Consider the following 15,714-nt stretch of genomic DNA (forward strand, 5'->3'; position numbering starts at 1 on the left):
TAGTCAAAATTTAAGAGGCTCACAACAGGGGACTCTAGGTCAGGAGTATGCAGGAACTCTATGCATCGCCGTTGCAATCTTCTGTAAAGCTAAAACTATTCTAAAATGTTTTCTTTTCAAACGCCAACTGCAACAGTGCCTTCTCACAGAATTGTGAGAAATCAGCGAGAGCTTACAGGCCAAGTGCAAGGGGCAATGCTTAGCGCACAGATGACAGGTGTTACTAGTGCTATTTTACGTAAACTGCGGGAGGGACGAGAGCCCCGACACCAAGGTATTTTAATCACGATAAGCAAGAGGCACTCACCCCACGATCCCAACCGGCAAACCCACCACGCGCCCACAACTCCACGCGAGCGCACTTCCGGCCGGGCGCGCGCGCACGCAGACGCACTGGCCGCCGGGGGCGGAGCGCGCAGGACGACGCCAGCGTGGGGCGGGGCTGGCCGCCGTTCCCACACGGGCGGCGGCCCCCGGAAGTGGCGTGTCTGAGGATGTCGCGGAGCGGAAGCCGAGTGTGGCGGGAGGCCGGCTGGAGACGCTGTCTCCTGTTGCTAGACGACGCGAACTAGCCTTCGTCACTTCCTCAGCCCGCCGTCTACCCACTCCCCAGGCCGGAACTCAGGGGCCCGGAGCCGCGGTGGGCACAGAGTCGTTCTCCGAGGCCCAGGACCGCGGCCCGCTCGGCAGCTGGAGTCGAGGCCACGCCACCCGCGGGGAAGAACCCAAGCTGGAGTGGGAAGATGGCTGCAGACAAGCCTGCAGGTGAGGCGCCCACGCCCGGGGCGGGCGGACCCTGGCGCTGAGTAGGTGGGGACTAGGGGGTGGGGACCCGAGGGTGACTTTAATTTGGGTGTGCGTTCCTCTCCCCCGTCCTCTCCCTTGGCCGCCCCTAACGTGAGTCTTTGGGCCCCAAGGCCGGTAGTTTTTTTTTTTACGTAAGTGCAGTATGAAGCCGCCACCGACCGCCTTTGCCCCGCTCGCCGGAATATCGGACTTACATTTGTGTGGCCACTTCACGGGCTTTTCGGTTTTCCAGGGGGGAAGGCGGATCACCCCGCAGCACACGGGTGCCTTATGTCCCCTGGCTCAGGATAGGGCTCACCTGGGCTATTTCGCCCACGTGAGCCTGCCTCTGGTCAGCGATGTCCTATGAAGTTAGCTTTGTGAAAACTGTTTAAATAGTCCTAAAACTGAAGTGTCTCTCTTCGTTCTGTGCTAATACTTTGAGCTTAGGACCTATTTTCCCCTAGTTCCTCAAGGTTAGCTCATTTAATTTCGACTGATTTCTTTATGGATTAGTACCCCATCCCTAGAGTCTTCTCCGTTAAGATGTATAAAATTCTTTCCTGCCTGCCTCCGGGAGGGTCTGCCGTATGTTTCCTGTAAGAAGTGAATATTCTCTGCGGCATCCAGGTTCATTGGAAGAACTTCACTCGCAAGTCTTAGAAGTGGTCAACACTTTGTCTTTTCTAAAGATTTCACTGTAAAAAGCTCATCTCAGTATTCTGAAGGTTTTGATCTCAATGACTGATGGACTAGATTTGAAACGAAAGTGAGCCAGTCCTGCTATCGGAAATTTGTTAAAAGATCTCTGCAGCAGTCTGCTGAGAAGGAAAACCATACAGAAAAAGTTTACAAGTTGAGGATAATAGAGTGTGCTGTAGAATGTTAGGTGGGCTGGTCCCAGGAGGCTTCTGGTGGGGGTGGTAACTGAGCAGAAACTCCCATGAAATGACAGAGTGACCGTATGGAATGGGGCAGGCTGGATAGCGAGAATGTTCCAGGCGGGAAATCAGCGTGGCTTTTCCAGGGCCGGACCAAGCTGTCCGACATCTTCCGTCCTTAACTGAAGGCAGCGTCTCTGCGTCCCGGGTTTACGGTTCCTACTTGGCCATATCCCTGCGCTTGCTTGGAATGGGCTTTTTAAAAAAGGCCTAAGGCCTGTCCGGTTTCCAAGTCCTGCCGTGAAGTATTCTCATACCTGTCCCTTCATTCACTCACGAAGATTGGGCCCCAGGCACCGTGTTGGATGTTGAAGAAACGGAATGACTCGCTCCGTGCCGCCGACGTGTCCTGTTTAGTCCGTAAGGACAGCGCCGCTGGGTGGCACTGCCATCTGGTAACGTGTGCCACGCGTAACGCAGGTAGTGGAGGAACGAGGCCCACGGTGATTCGGCGCCGTGTCTTTGGCTGAAGCTTCGTAGCCACGTGGTAGGAAACGTCTCACCTAGATGACGTTACGTAGCCACGTGGTAGGAAACGTCTCGCCTAGATGACGTTACGTTGGTATCCAGCCGAGTGTTCAGAGTGGTCTCCTTGGATCTGGCCGCCTCCTCTCCGTCCCCGCTTCACCTGCTGTGATTCTAGCCTTTATCTCCTAATGTCTCCCTCGCGCGAGGCCGCCTTCTGACTGCCGTCCCTCTCTCTTCGCGTCCGGTCTGCTCTTCTCACTGTTGTCTGTTGATGTCTGAGACGCTAATTGCAGCAAAGCATTCCGATGCCTGTACACCTTCTAAGCTTATGCCATCTCGTGTGCATCACATCCTCTTGCCTACATGTCATTCGTGAAACTACACCATGTGTTTCCAGCCGACGTTTCCGTATCCGCACACCTACCTCTTCACCCCAGAAACGACTCTTGGACATACTGTTCCTCTGAGCTGCTGAGTGGTAGTGCCTTCGATTTTCTTTTCTCTTTGGTAAACACGCTCCTCATTCAAAGGCTTTTTTTTTTTTTTTTTTTTTAATATTAATAACGTTTTTTACAAGTTGATTTATTTTGAGAGAGAGAGAGAGGGCCGAGCAGGGGAAGGGTGGAGGGGGGCAGGGGGTGAGAGAATCCCAAGCAGGCTCCGCACTGTCAGCACAGAGCCTAATGAGATGTGGGGCTCAAAGTCACCAACCATGAGACCAGGACCTGAGCCAAGATCGAGAGTCAGACGCTTAACCGGCTGAACCACCCGGGTGCCCCTCATGGTCTAGCTTACATGCTGCTTCATCTCTGAGCTCCTGAGCTCAGGGCCCTTGTCACGGAGGGTAAGAAAAGAGACCCGTGAAAGCACGTAAGAAAGTGACCTGATCACAGCGTGGGAAGGGGGAGGTTAAAGTGAAACAAGACCGGAAGCCCAAAGACTAGCTAAAAGCAGCTAGTGCTATAGTAATTTATTCAGTAAATATTTACCCATGGCCTGCCTTGCCAGGCACTGACATAATCTCTGTAATCATGGAGCTTATGGTATGAAAGACAAACACGTAAACTAAAAAAATACTTGTGAGTTTAAGTTGTGATGAATATTGTAAGAAAAGGAAGTAAGAGGACCAAGGATAACTGAGAGCAAGGACCCTGTTAAGAATGGATTGGGTAGAAAAGGAATCACTCTCTTAGAGGTAACATTTTGTGACTGATTGGGTATAGTAGGTAAGCAGAAAGGCTTACTCTTTACGCAGGGTTCTTAGTTGAACCTCAGTTTCTCATTTGCAAAATGGGGGTCCTAACAGTTTTCCAACTTACTCGTGTATTTTTTTAACATTTTATTAAAAAAATTCTTTTACGTTTGTTTATTTTTGAGAGATGAGATAGAAAACAAGTAGGGGAGGAGCAGAGAGAGAGAGAGAATCTGAATCAGGCTCCAGGCTCTGAGCTGTCAGCGCAAGAGCCCAAAGCAGGTCTCGAAACCACGGACCACGAGATCCTGACCTGAGCCGAAGTCCGATGCTTAACCGACTGAGCCACCCAGGCGCCCGTGAGATTTCATTTCTAAGTAGGCTCTGCACCCAATGTGGGCCTCGAACTTACAACCCTGAGATCAGAGTCGCGTGTTCCACCGACTGTGCCAGCCAGGCGCCCTCTAACTTTTTTTTTTTTTTAATTTTTTTTTTTCAACGTTTATTTATTTTTGGGACAGAGAGAGACAGAGCATGAACGGGGGAGGGGCAGAGAGAGAGGGAGACACAGAATTGGAAACAGGCTCCAGGCTCTGAGCCATCAGCCCAGAGCCTGACGCGGGGCTCGAACTCACGGACCGCAAGATCGTGACCTGGCTGAAGTCGGACGCTTAACCGACTGCGCCACCCAGGCGCCCCCGCCCTCTAACTTTTAATAGCGTTTTAGTTTATCTACTCACAGGGTTGTTGCTTGTGTGCCTCACCTGGGGTCAGGTGTTTGTTTTAGCTCACATCCTTTGAGAAGCAGAACCCAACTCGAGTGCTCTCAGTTTGGAAGGTGCAAACGCAGAGTGGTAGAGGTGAGAGAGGAGAAGGCCAGGCCGAGGGAGGTGCGGTCTGTTACATACTTGGCTCCTGTTCCTCCCTGAGCTGAGAGAGAGCAGGCCGCTTGCATGTGGGGTTTTTCCGAAAGGGCTGCAGGGAGACACTGCACTTCAGGGTAGTCCATATGAGAGAGAGGAAAGGGATAGCTTAGCGGTCCAGCTTCCTCCTGTTTCCTGTTTCTAGTTGGTAAAGACTCATTCCGTGGGAGACACATTTGCCCGTGCTTCTGGATCGTATGGCTTCTCAGTGACTGATCGGCCAGCAGTTCTCCCACCCTGATTTGTATGAGACCAAATTGTAGAGGGAGGACGGATGGAGACCGACCAAAGACAAAGGCTCAAGGGGGCAGTGGGGGACTCACGAGGTCCGTGTCCCTGTATGACATATAAAAGTGGTGTGAAACTGGTTTCATTTTTTACTAAGGAAGTACCAACAGTGTTTTAGGGTGATTTATTTGACTTTGATTTTTATGGTCATCTGAGAGGAGAAAGTGACTGGAATTAGGACACAAAATCCTAGATTTGAATTTATCTGGGAATTTGGACCGTGGGCATGGCTGTAGTAGGCTTCGTAGAAAAAGGTTGATAATATTATGAATAAGGGAAAGGTAGAGCCTGACCTGATGGGTAATATGAAATCAGCTTTCAAAGATAGCTTTAAAATTTTAAGCCGGGATGGCCATAAAAATGATAAGAAGAACAAACGAATGGGAAGATTTTAAGCCAAGGCTATTTTTATTTTATTAAAGACACCCAAAACTGATTATTATTATTATTAAATGTATAAGGTAAAAAACTATCAAGTCCTCTATTGCCCCTACCCAATTCCTGTCTCCAGGTAGCCAATACTGAGTTTGTGTGTTCTTCCAGACTTGTCTACACCTACCCAAGCTCACACTGACTTAAAAATATATATGGCTCAGTCATTTGAACATCCGACTCTTGATTTGGGCTCAGGTCATGATCCCAGGGTCATGGGTTAAGATTTTCTCTTTTCTCCCTCTGCTTCTCTACCCTGCTTCATGCTTTCTCTCTCTCTAACATCAAAAAATAAAAATAAAATATATGTGCAGATGACGTGGTACTGTCCTGCCGTTTGCTTTCTTCAGGGTTCAGTAGAGAATCTGCATATTTGGTATTTTTTCAGCTTCGTATTACAAGTGATTTCAAACATCCAAAAAAATTGAAAAAATGAGTATCCATATACCCACCACCTAGTTTAACAATTGTTACATTTTGCAGTAGTTACTTCTTCTTTATCTAGCTAAAATTCTTAATGTTGAATATTTCTTTTGTTTTTAAGTTTATTTATGTTGAGAGAGCATGAGTTGGGGGGAGGGGCAGAGAGGAGAGAGAGAATCCCGAGCAGGCTCAGTGTTGAAAGCGAGAGCCGGATGCGGGGCTCCATCTCGTGACCTGAGCTGAAATCAAAAGTTGGACGCTCAACTACCTGGGCCACCCGGGCGCCCCAATGTTGAATAGTTACAGATATTTCATCTCTAAATATTTCACCATGCACTTTTTTTAAATAAGGCCTTTCACCGATATAACCCTTGTCATACTTTAGAAAATTACTATTTAAATACACTGAACTTCCCCAAAGTAAGCTGTACTTACCTGACAAAGTATCAGTTAATAAGGTAATAATAAGGCAAAATGATGAAAAGTACAGCCCAGGGAAGAGAGTCAACAATACAGTGACCACACTTACTGTGGTGAGTGCCAAGTAATACAGAGTTGAATCAACGTGTTGTGCACCTGAAACTAATCAGTTACAAAAACCACCTGTGCTTTTCAAACTAAGATCCAGTCAAGATTCACACATTATATTTTTTAGGTCTCTTCAGTGTCTTCATTCCCAGTATCTCCCTTTTTGTTTTGTTTTGTTTTGTTGCATGACAGTGATCTTTTGAAGAGACGAAGTCAGTTGTCTTGTATAATACCCCACATTCCGGATTTGTCTGATTGTTTCTTCCTGGTATCCTTGTCCTTGGTCCTTGTCTTCTATATTTTCTGTGAACTGAAAGTTACTTCTCAGGCTTGGTTAGATTTAGATTTACCATATTTGTATATTTTTAGGTGATTCTGTATACTTTATATACACTACATGATGTCAGTTTCGATTTGTCCACCATTGGTGATGCCAAGTTTGGTCAATTTGGTGAGGTAGTGATAGGAACATCTTTTTCCAGTTATAATTAGAAGTGATCTAATGGATCATAATTTAGAATAATATAAACATCCACCATTGGTGGCCAGTTGTGTCTGGGGGGGCTCATGGGGGGGGGGGCTGCAAGGTGGTACTTTTTCTAGTTCCATTGCTGCTGACATTTATTTGCTGATATTCTGCAAAGAACAGCTCTCCTGTATTAATTATCTGGGGATGAACTATAATTCTTCCCAGAAAGGCATGTTAAATGTTAAAAACTTGAAAACTCATCCTTTGCATTTACTAGTTTTTAGGATAAGGAGTTGATGTAATAGTGACCTACATTTCATGCTTTTAAGTGTTGTTAATGTTTAGGAATTTAGAGTAATACATTGGTCTTAGGATTCCAATTTTTTTTTTTTATTACTTTATTTTGAGAGAGAAAGAGTGCAAGCAGGAGAGGGGCAGAGAGAAACAGAATCCCAAGCAGACTCTGTGCTGTCGGCACAGAGCCCAATGTGGGGCTTGATCTCACAAACCGTGAGATCGTGACCTGAGCCAAAACCAAGAGTCGGATGCTTAACCAACTGAGCCAACCAGGTGCTTCTCCAATTTTAAATGTATAGTTGAGTGAATAGTTGATTTATACTTGTGAACTTTCATTTTAATTTTAACTATATTATTGCATGGATATTAAAGAATACCTCAGTCACTATTTTCATAAGTTTAATTTTTAGATTTAAGTTCTCAGAAAATTATCTTTTTAAGTCAACTGTACTTAAAATTGAATGTATGAAATATTTAAGGTAGTTAAAATTTTATGTCTGAAGAGTGTTTAACGTTGTAAAGGCGATCAAACGTTCATCACATCCCTTTAAAATTAGAACTCCAAATAGAACGTCTAAGTTGAGGGACTCCTGGCTGGCTCACTCAGAGGAGCATGAGACTCTTGATCTCCAATCGTGACTTTGAGCCCCACATTGGGTAAAGAGATGACTTAAAAATAAAATCTTTTTTTTCTTTAATTTTTAAAAAAATTTTGTTTTTACATTTATTCATTTTTGAGAGAGAGACAGAACACAAGCGGAGGAGGGGCAGAGAGAGAGGGAGACACAGAATCCGAAGCAGGCTTCAGGCTCTGAGCTATTAACACAGAGCCGGACGCGGGGCTTGAACCCACAAACCGCGAGATCATGACCTGAGTCGAAGTCGGATAGCTAAACTGACTGAGCCACCCAGGCGCCCCTAAAAATAAAATCTTAAGGGCACCTGGGTGGTTTAGTCAGTTGAACGTCCAAGTCTTGATTTCAGCTCAGGTCATGATTTCACAGTTTCATGAGTTTGAGCCCCATGTCAGGCTCTGTGCTGGCCCTGCAGAGTCGGCTTGGGATTCTCTCTGTGCCCCTCCCCTGTTCGCGCACGCGCTTTTGCTCTCTTTCAAAATAAATAAACTTTAAAATATTATAAAAAATAAAATCTTAGAAAAGTCTAAGTTGAATATAAAAGTTTGAGGAAAATCTACACTTTCTGAATTTGTAACATTAATAAATCAAGTATTAATATTTAAAAAACGGTCTCTTTTCTGTATATAAAAACTACTCTCAAAAACAAGCAAATAGGGGCGCCTGGGTGGCGCAGTCGGTTAAGCGTCCGACTTCAGCCAGGTCACGATCTCTCGGTCCGTGAGTTCGAGCCCCGCGTCAGGCTCTGGGCTGATGGCTCAGAGCCTGGAGCCTGTTTCCGATTCTGTGTCTCCCTCTCTCTCTGCCCCTCCCCCGTTCATGCTCTGTCTCTCTCTGTCCCAAAAATAAATAAACGTTGAAAAAAAAAAATTAAAAAAAAAAAAAAAAAACAAAAAAAAAACAAGCAAATAGAGGGGTACCTGGGTGGCTCGGTGGTTGAGGGTCTGACTTCGGCTCAGGTCAGGATCTCTGGTTTGTGAGTTCGATCCCCACATCAGGCTCTGTGCTGACAGCTCAGAACCTGCAGCCTGTTTCCAAGTCCGTGTTTCCCTCTTTCTCTCTGCCCCTCCCCTACTCATACTCTGTCTCTCTCTCAAAAATAAATGAAGATTAAAAAAAAAAAGCAAATAAATAAATACTAGTCTCAGATACAAAAATAAAAACATACTCCTCAGCAGGGGCATCTGGCTGGCTCATTCAGTGGAGCATGCAGCTCTTGATCTTGGGGTTGTGAGTTCGAGCCCCAGGTTGGGTGCAGAGATTACTTAACAAATAAATCTTGGGCGCCTGGGTGGCTCAGTCGGTTTAGCGTTGGACTTCGGCTCAGGTCATGATCTTACGGTTTGTGAGTTTGAGCCCTGCTTCGGGCTCTGTGCCGACAGCTGAGAGCCTGGAGTCTGCTTTGGATTCTGTGTCTCCCTCTCTCTCTCTGCCCCTCCCCCCATTCACGATCTGTCTCTCTCTCTCTCTCTCTCTCAAAAATAATAAACATTAGGGGCGCCTGGGTGGCTCAGTCGGTTGAGCGTCCGACTTCGGCTCAGGTCATGATCTCACGGTCCGTGAGTTCAAGCCCCGCGTCGGGCTCTGTGCTGACAGCTCAGAGCCTGGAGCCTGTTTCGGATCCTGTGTCTCCGTCTCTCTCTGACCCTCCCCCGTTCATGCTCTGTCTCTGTCTCAAAAATAAATAAACGTTAAAAAAGTAAATAATAGACATTAAAAAACATTAAAAATAAAAACCAAGATAACTCAGCAGTGGTAGAGATCTGCTTTGTCTGTCTTCCCCAAAGCATGTTGTTACTGATCGTTGATATTCTCTTCCTTTATTTCTGTAGTGCTGGACAGAGTGCTCAAGTCTGAGGCAGTGCTGGTCACATAGTGTTTCTCTGAGCTGTATACTAATCAGCTGTTATATATAGGGTTTTGATAAATCAGAGACGCTTGTCCAAGTGATAGGAAACCACACAGGGTGTGTGAACTTTATGGTGACCTTGGCAGATGTGAATTATTTTTCTTTTGGATGGCGTCCTTTTTTAAAACTTGCCTTCACAAAGGAATCAGCACTATTTTGTGAGTGTACCAGTGGGTTTCCTTAGGCCTTAACATTATTTTTTCCTTAGGAAAAAATGTCCTTTCTTGAAAATCATTGAGCTATATTTTGAAAAGGTAGCTTGTGTGGAAGAACCTCCTGCAGTCAGATTTGAATTGTTAGCATTCTGTATTGGAATGTATCTGTGCGTTCAGTTAACTGACTTTTCAGTTTTGAAAAAGCAGTGTGTTTCTTTTCGACTTAGTTCAGACCTAAAGGCAATTGTTTGGTTCAAAATGAAGCCTGTTGGCTTAAAGGGTGTCCGGGTTTGTGTGCCTAAGAGCCCTGTACGCCTAGAAGCTCAGCCATGTTCGTTAGGCCAGAGTAGAAGGAAAGTCAGGTTTAAGGATGAAGGGCCATTTTCTCTTACAATCGGCAACGGAGACTACTTTTGGACAAATAAAGACATGTTGTGGAATTATGTGCAGACTCTTTCCGGTAAGAACTCCGCAGTCACAAATAATCTAGGTTTTAAAAACCTGACTACAAAAATAACACCCATGCCTTATAGGAAACTTGAAAAGTAGAGAAAGATAACAAAGAAAACAAAAATAGTGATCCCATTGGAGTGTTTTTGTTTCACAGTTTTATCTTGAAGTTAAAATGCAGATAAAATAATGGTTAACTGGTAAAAGGCTGTTTCTTGAGCTCTGTTCTCCAAAACGTCTGTAGAAATGGGAATTTCAGACTCTCTTGTAAGCCTTAGAGTCTAGTTTGTTTATCTTCAAGCTGGCTTCTCTTTCTCAGGAAGATTATAGGAGACTTTTATAGTTCCTAGAGGGTAACGATGATGCAGAGTAGAAGCCTAAACTCTTCAGTGCGTTGCTGACTTGTTGGGTATTTCCCCTTGCTTTACAGTATTTATAAATCACTTTTTGGCAGTTGGGCCTGTCAAAGAATGTAACCTAGAGGGGTGCCTGGGTGGCTCAGTCGGTTAAGCATCCGACTCTTGATTTCGGCTCAGTTTGTGATCTCAGGGTTCGTGGGATCGAGCCCCTCGACCGGCTCAGTGTGGACGACCAAGCCTGCTTGGGATTCTCTCCCTCCACCCTTCTCCAGCTTGTGTGCTCTCTCAGTCTCTCTCAGAATGAATGAATAAACTTAAAAAAAACTTAAAAAGTAACCTAGAGACGGTGTATCTTATTTTTTATGATTTTTTTATTTCTTAAAGTTCATTTATTTATTTTGAGAGAGAAGACGTGCATGTGTGAGCGGTGGAGGGGCAGAGAGAGCGGGAGAGAGAGAATCCCAAGCAGGCTTAGCGCTGCCAGCATAGAGCCCGGCACGGGGCTCCGTCTCAGCTGTCCCCTGAGCTCAGTGTCAGACGCTTAGCTGACTGAGTCTCCCAGGTGCCCCGAGAGCATACATTTTAGAAGAAGCTGCGGGGAGAACTCGATGGCAAACTAAGAAATTTTGACATTTGGTCTAAATTTAATGCACTTCCTTGGGAGGGAAGATAAATGTTTTAAACACTCTGGTTTTCCTAAACGTTTTTAAAGTTTTGTATTCATTGTTAAAATTTTATGACAGATACATATGCGGTATAGTGTTCTGCTTTAATCTAAACTCATTCTTTCTGGAGCTTTGAAATCCTGGGTCCCATTTTTACACATTTAAAAGTAATGGCTCCTTACTGTTCTTGTGCACCTGAAAATTTTGCAAAACAGATGTATTGTGTAAACAGTTGGGTTAACAATAACTCATTGTTTGGCTTTCTAAAGAAAAAACTGTTTAACGATGTCCTTTTAAACTTTTCTCCAATAAACTGTTAGCTTTCCTCCCCCCATAAGGACTCAATTCTTATTTATCTGTATGCTGAAGTAGAAGCGAAATCTTAATTTATCTGCTAACTTTTTTTCCTGTTTCATTTTATATAATTTTTTAAGTTTTATGTAAGTAGTCTCTACACCCAGTGTCGGACCCGGACTCACGGCGCTGAGATCCAGAGCTGCGTGCTGTTCCTACTGAGCAAGCCAGGCGCCCTTTGTCTGCTAACTGTATCAGAAGTAACACTTGTGAAAGACCCAGATACCAGAATACTTTTTTTTTTTTTTTTGTAGGGCAGATCTAAGTCTTAGATAAGTTCACTTAGCACAGGTTATGTTTTGTTCTTGATGTTAAGTGGCGATTCTCAAGACTGTGCCGTCTACCGGGGATTTGACAGTGATCTAAAGGCCGTTCCATAATCAAGTCATGCTAAAGCTGTTTTCACTGTTAATTGTATGTTTAGAGCGCAGAATTGTGTGTGTGTGTGTGTGTGTGTGTGTGTGTGTGTGTGTGTGTGTATACATACATATATATATGTCCGTTTTTGAAACTGCCAGAATTGTTGGTTGTTTTGCCAGAAGGAAGGGGAGAGAGCCAGTACTTACTTAGCATCTGTAAGCAGAGAGTTTAGGTGGCCAAGGGGAGGCCGACTGAAGATGTGACTGATTCCGAGGTTTGTACAGTTTTCGTTGCACCGTGTTGCCCTCTTGAGAGAGGGCAGTTGGGAATCTTTACTGACGGCCAGGATGTACCAGGCCAGGGCTCCCAGAGTCAGCTCTGTGCATGACTGGTTCTTTGGAACGCTCCTGGAATATAGGTTTCTAGATAGTTTCAAAAATGCCCACATTGTGTTTGCTTCGGCAGCACATATACTAAAATAGGAACAGTGCAGAGATTAGCACCACCCCCGTGCAGGAGGACACGCAAATTCACGAAGCATTTTGTATTTCTGTACTGTGTTTGGAATGTTAAAAAAAAAAATGCCCACATCATGAATGTACATAGTTGAATGACTCCTTACACACCCAGAAAGAAGCCCCTCCTGAGAGCTTGCTTTGAAGATTAGATGAGTTACCCTGTTTGAGGTGCTTACTTGCCTAACACCTTGTGAGCCCTCAAAGCGTGTTAGCTTTATTGTTACAATTGCGGAGAAGTCGCAGGTGGTGTAGAAGGGAGGCGCAGATAGTATCTCAAGCTAGAACTTGGTGTAGCCGGGGCCGGAAGGAGTGGTGGTTGTTTCAAAGCTGCAAGCAGCTTACATTTGGAGCCCTGTTTCCTCAGGACTTCCCATACCTGACTTCTGAGTTAGGTCCGACCTCACTTGCCATCTCTGTGCCCTCTCACAGCCCTTGTTATTGCCATGGCATTAGTCACACCCGGAATCACGGGTTTGCATCTTATCTCCGCAAGGAACCTCTGAGTTTCTCAAGTGCGGGAGCCCTGTCTGTGTGGCTCATGTGTCGATCCCTTGCACTTAGAATGGTGCTTGACCCTTATGGTCTCTCAGCTATTTATTAATTGGATGTATGGCCTGAATTTATTATATTCAAGCCATACTGTCACAGTTAAAAAAAAAAAAAAAAACGACTCTCAGGCGAGTGTTGTGCGTTTCTTCACGGTCAAGGTTAAGGAATGAACACTGTCTTCTGGGAAGCTTGCGGTGATGGCGAGGGTAGTGTTTGTAGGAATTATTGAGTCGTAAATCTGGGGGACAAGATGATCTGCCCTACCTCCCCACTTGGAGATTTGTCTTCCATTGCTACTTGAGTTGGATCGTGTTGCTTTGTGCACAGACGTATCCACTGCTTTATAGAAGCTTGTTTGGGGTTGCTGAATTTCTGACTTGGAGGGCACCCTAAAAGCCATCTAATACAGATGCTCTTTAGTAACTAGGAAAACTGATATTTGCCCCAGTTCCACTTGTGTATCAACTGTGTAATTTCAGAAGTGGCACGAGAGTTTTGGTCCTCTTACTTCAGTTCCAGGTATTGGCTCTACCTCCCCGTGCTCCCGGGTCCCATCTGTGTGTTGGAACAATAAAGTCTGCACCGCCATGCCACATAGGGGGACCTACTCGGCCGGATACATTCTCATCACTTCACGTATATTCTCGGTGAAGCCTCCCAATAACTCCAAAAAGGGCTTTCTTATCTCCGTTTTTTTTTTAACCTCGGTTCAAGCTTTGGAGGTCTTTAGATTCCAGGCTGGAGCGACAATTCTATCTGAAAAAAACTCTTGTGTAAATAAATTCAAATATTGTGAGACTTTGATAGTCTGATGAATTTGTTATTCTGAGTCGTCAACAATGGCATCACCCTCACGTACCTGTGTTTGCAGCCCATGCATCCTATTTATGCTTTCCGTTGGTATTCCGTTAATGGTGCGTGGGGCTTTTGTTGGTGAGTAAAACTGAAAAAGCCAGAATATTCTTTGGGAGATGACTGAAACATAAAAGTCACCTTTTTAAAACAAAAGGCAGATTTTTTAAACAAAATTAAAATGTTGGGGCACGTGGGTGGCTCAGTTGGTTAAGTGTCCGACTCTTGACTTCCGCTCAGGTTGTGATCTCATGGTTGTGAGATGGAGCCCTCGTCAGGCTCTGCTCTGGGGTGTGGGCCCTGCTTAAGATTTTCCCTCCCTCCCTCTGCCCACCCCCCACCCCATTCTCTCAGGCTCTGCTCTGGGGTGTGGGCCCTGCTTAAGATTCTCCCTACCTACCTCCCTTTGCCCCCCGCCATTCTCTGTCTCTCAAAAAAATTAATGTTAAAAATGACTGATATTTATTATCCCATATATAATATTCTTGCCATAAATGTTAGACTAAATGCATGAGGAAACAATCAGATAAACCCAGAATATGGAACATTCTACAAGGTAACTATCTTAGACTCTTTATTTATTTATTTTTTTAAGTTTCTTTCTCTCTATTTTGAGACAGCACATGAGCAGGGGGAGGGGCAGAGAGAGAAGGAGAGAGAGAATCCCACGCAGGCTCCGTGCTGTCAGCTTGGCTTCATCTTACTAACCATGAGATCATGGCCTGAGCCAAAACCAAGAGCTGGAGGCTTAAGCGGCTGAGCCACGCAGGTGCCCCAGCTTAGACTTTAAAACAAGTGGTGACTTGAGGAGCAGCAGAAGGTGAGGAAGTGCTCTGGAGTAAGAGAAACAAAAGCTGTTTAAGGGAAATATGTGAGCCTTGATTGATACCCGGATTGGGAGGGAAAAATACAGTGATAAGATACTTCTTAGAACAATCAGGGAAATTGTTTGTTAGATGATATTATTGATTTATTGTTACTTTTCTTAGTGTGACCATTTTAGTTGGTTATGTAGGAGAATGTCCTTTTTTAAAAAAAAAAATTAATGTTATTTTGAGAGAGAGAGAGAGAGTATGAGTGGGGAAGGGGCAGAGAGAGAGGGAGACAGAACTGAAGGAGGCTCCAGACTCTGAGCACAGAGCCCAAGGCGGTGGTCTAACGCAGGAACTGTGAGGTCATGACCTGAGCCAAAGTCAGACACTTACCCTATTGAGGCACCCAGGTACCCTTGTGTTTTTTGTTTGTTTGTTTGTTAGTTTTTTAAATCAAAAGAAAGTTTTCTAAGTGGGAAAATTTTCAAATAGTAAAAGACCGTTTCTAAAGACTGATCTTTATCTTTTTTTTTTTTTTAATGTTTGTTTATTTTTGAGACAGAGAGACAGAACCCAAGCAGGGAAGGGGCAGACAGAGAGGGAGACACAGAATCTGAAGCAGGCTCCAGGCTCTGAGCTGTCACCACAGAGCCCGATGCGGGGCTCGAACCCATGGACCGTGAGATCGTGACAGCCGAGGTCGGATGCTTAACCGACTGAGCCACCCAGGCACCCCTAAAGACTGATCTTTATTAAGTACAAGTTGTATTTTGAGCTCAGTACCTCAGAGCAAAGCAAGAAATGTTGTGATCGATTTGAGATTAAATGAAGTTAAAATAATCAGCATTACAGTTTGCTGTAGCTTTCAAGGCACTGTCTCTTTCCTCCCCTTCCTGCCGTTCCCATTCCCAGTGCTTAATTATTATTATGGCATTGAATAAATGTGAAAACGGCTGAAAGATTTTGAAATCTGTTCAAACATGGAGTTAAAGGATTTAACATTCTTTATGGTCCCTTGATGTACTAGATGCTGAATTTTTTTTTTTTTTTTTTTGGCTCTGTAGATGTGGTTACCTGGAAGTATTTATTCCTATTAACTTTTATAACTTTGTTGCCAGTTCTTTCCTTTAAAAAATTTCAAAAGCTCAGGTTTGTTTCTTAGTGTGGAATGGGAACTATGTTTTATGGCTACTGCTATGTAACTCTACAGAGGAAACTCTGTTGTCTCCAGAGTGTGATTTCATGGTTTAGCTTCTTGTTACTTCTCTGACATCAAGGCCCCAAATCCTAAGGAAAAGCATGATTTCTGCCAGTCCCTGTCCCCAAAATCATCTGCCACAATATATAGA

General features: G+C 44.6%; 1 protein-coding gene and 1 non-coding gene across 9 annotated transcripts in view; both read left to right on the forward strand.

Moving 5' to 3' along the window:
* The first annotated feature begins 464 nt into the window (after positions 1–464).
* The window catches only part of CNOT10 (CCR4-NOT transcription complex subunit 10), a 72,263-nt gene continuing 57,013 nt past the window's right edge, over positions 465–15,714 (forward strand). For 2 of the 8 annotated variants that reach the window (XM_043595840.1, XM_043595844.1), the window contains exon 1: positions 9,649–9,906. In XM_043595840.1, coding sequence (XP_043451775.1) covers positions 9,705–9,906 — 202 coding nt within the window. In that variant the 5' untranslated portion in view covers positions 9,649–9,704. Of the gene's footprint in view, positions 766–9,648; positions 9,907–15,714 lie in introns of those variants that run through there. The other 6 variants (XM_043595842.1, XM_043595841.1, XM_043595846.1 and 3 more) reach the window with 5 other exon arrangements.
* On the forward strand, positions 12,084–12,186 carry LOC122492494. Its single transcript, XR_006299672.1, has one exon. It is a non-coding gene; the product is annotated as a U6 spliceosomal RNA (small nuclear RNA).

The sequence above is a fragment of the Prionailurus bengalensis genome, chromosome C2, assembly GCF_016509475.1.
Source record: "Prionailurus bengalensis isolate Pbe53 chromosome C2, Fcat_Pben_1.1_paternal_pri, whole genome shotgun sequence".
Lineage (NCBI taxonomy): Eukaryota > Metazoa > Chordata > Mammalia > Carnivora > Felidae > Prionailurus > Prionailurus bengalensis.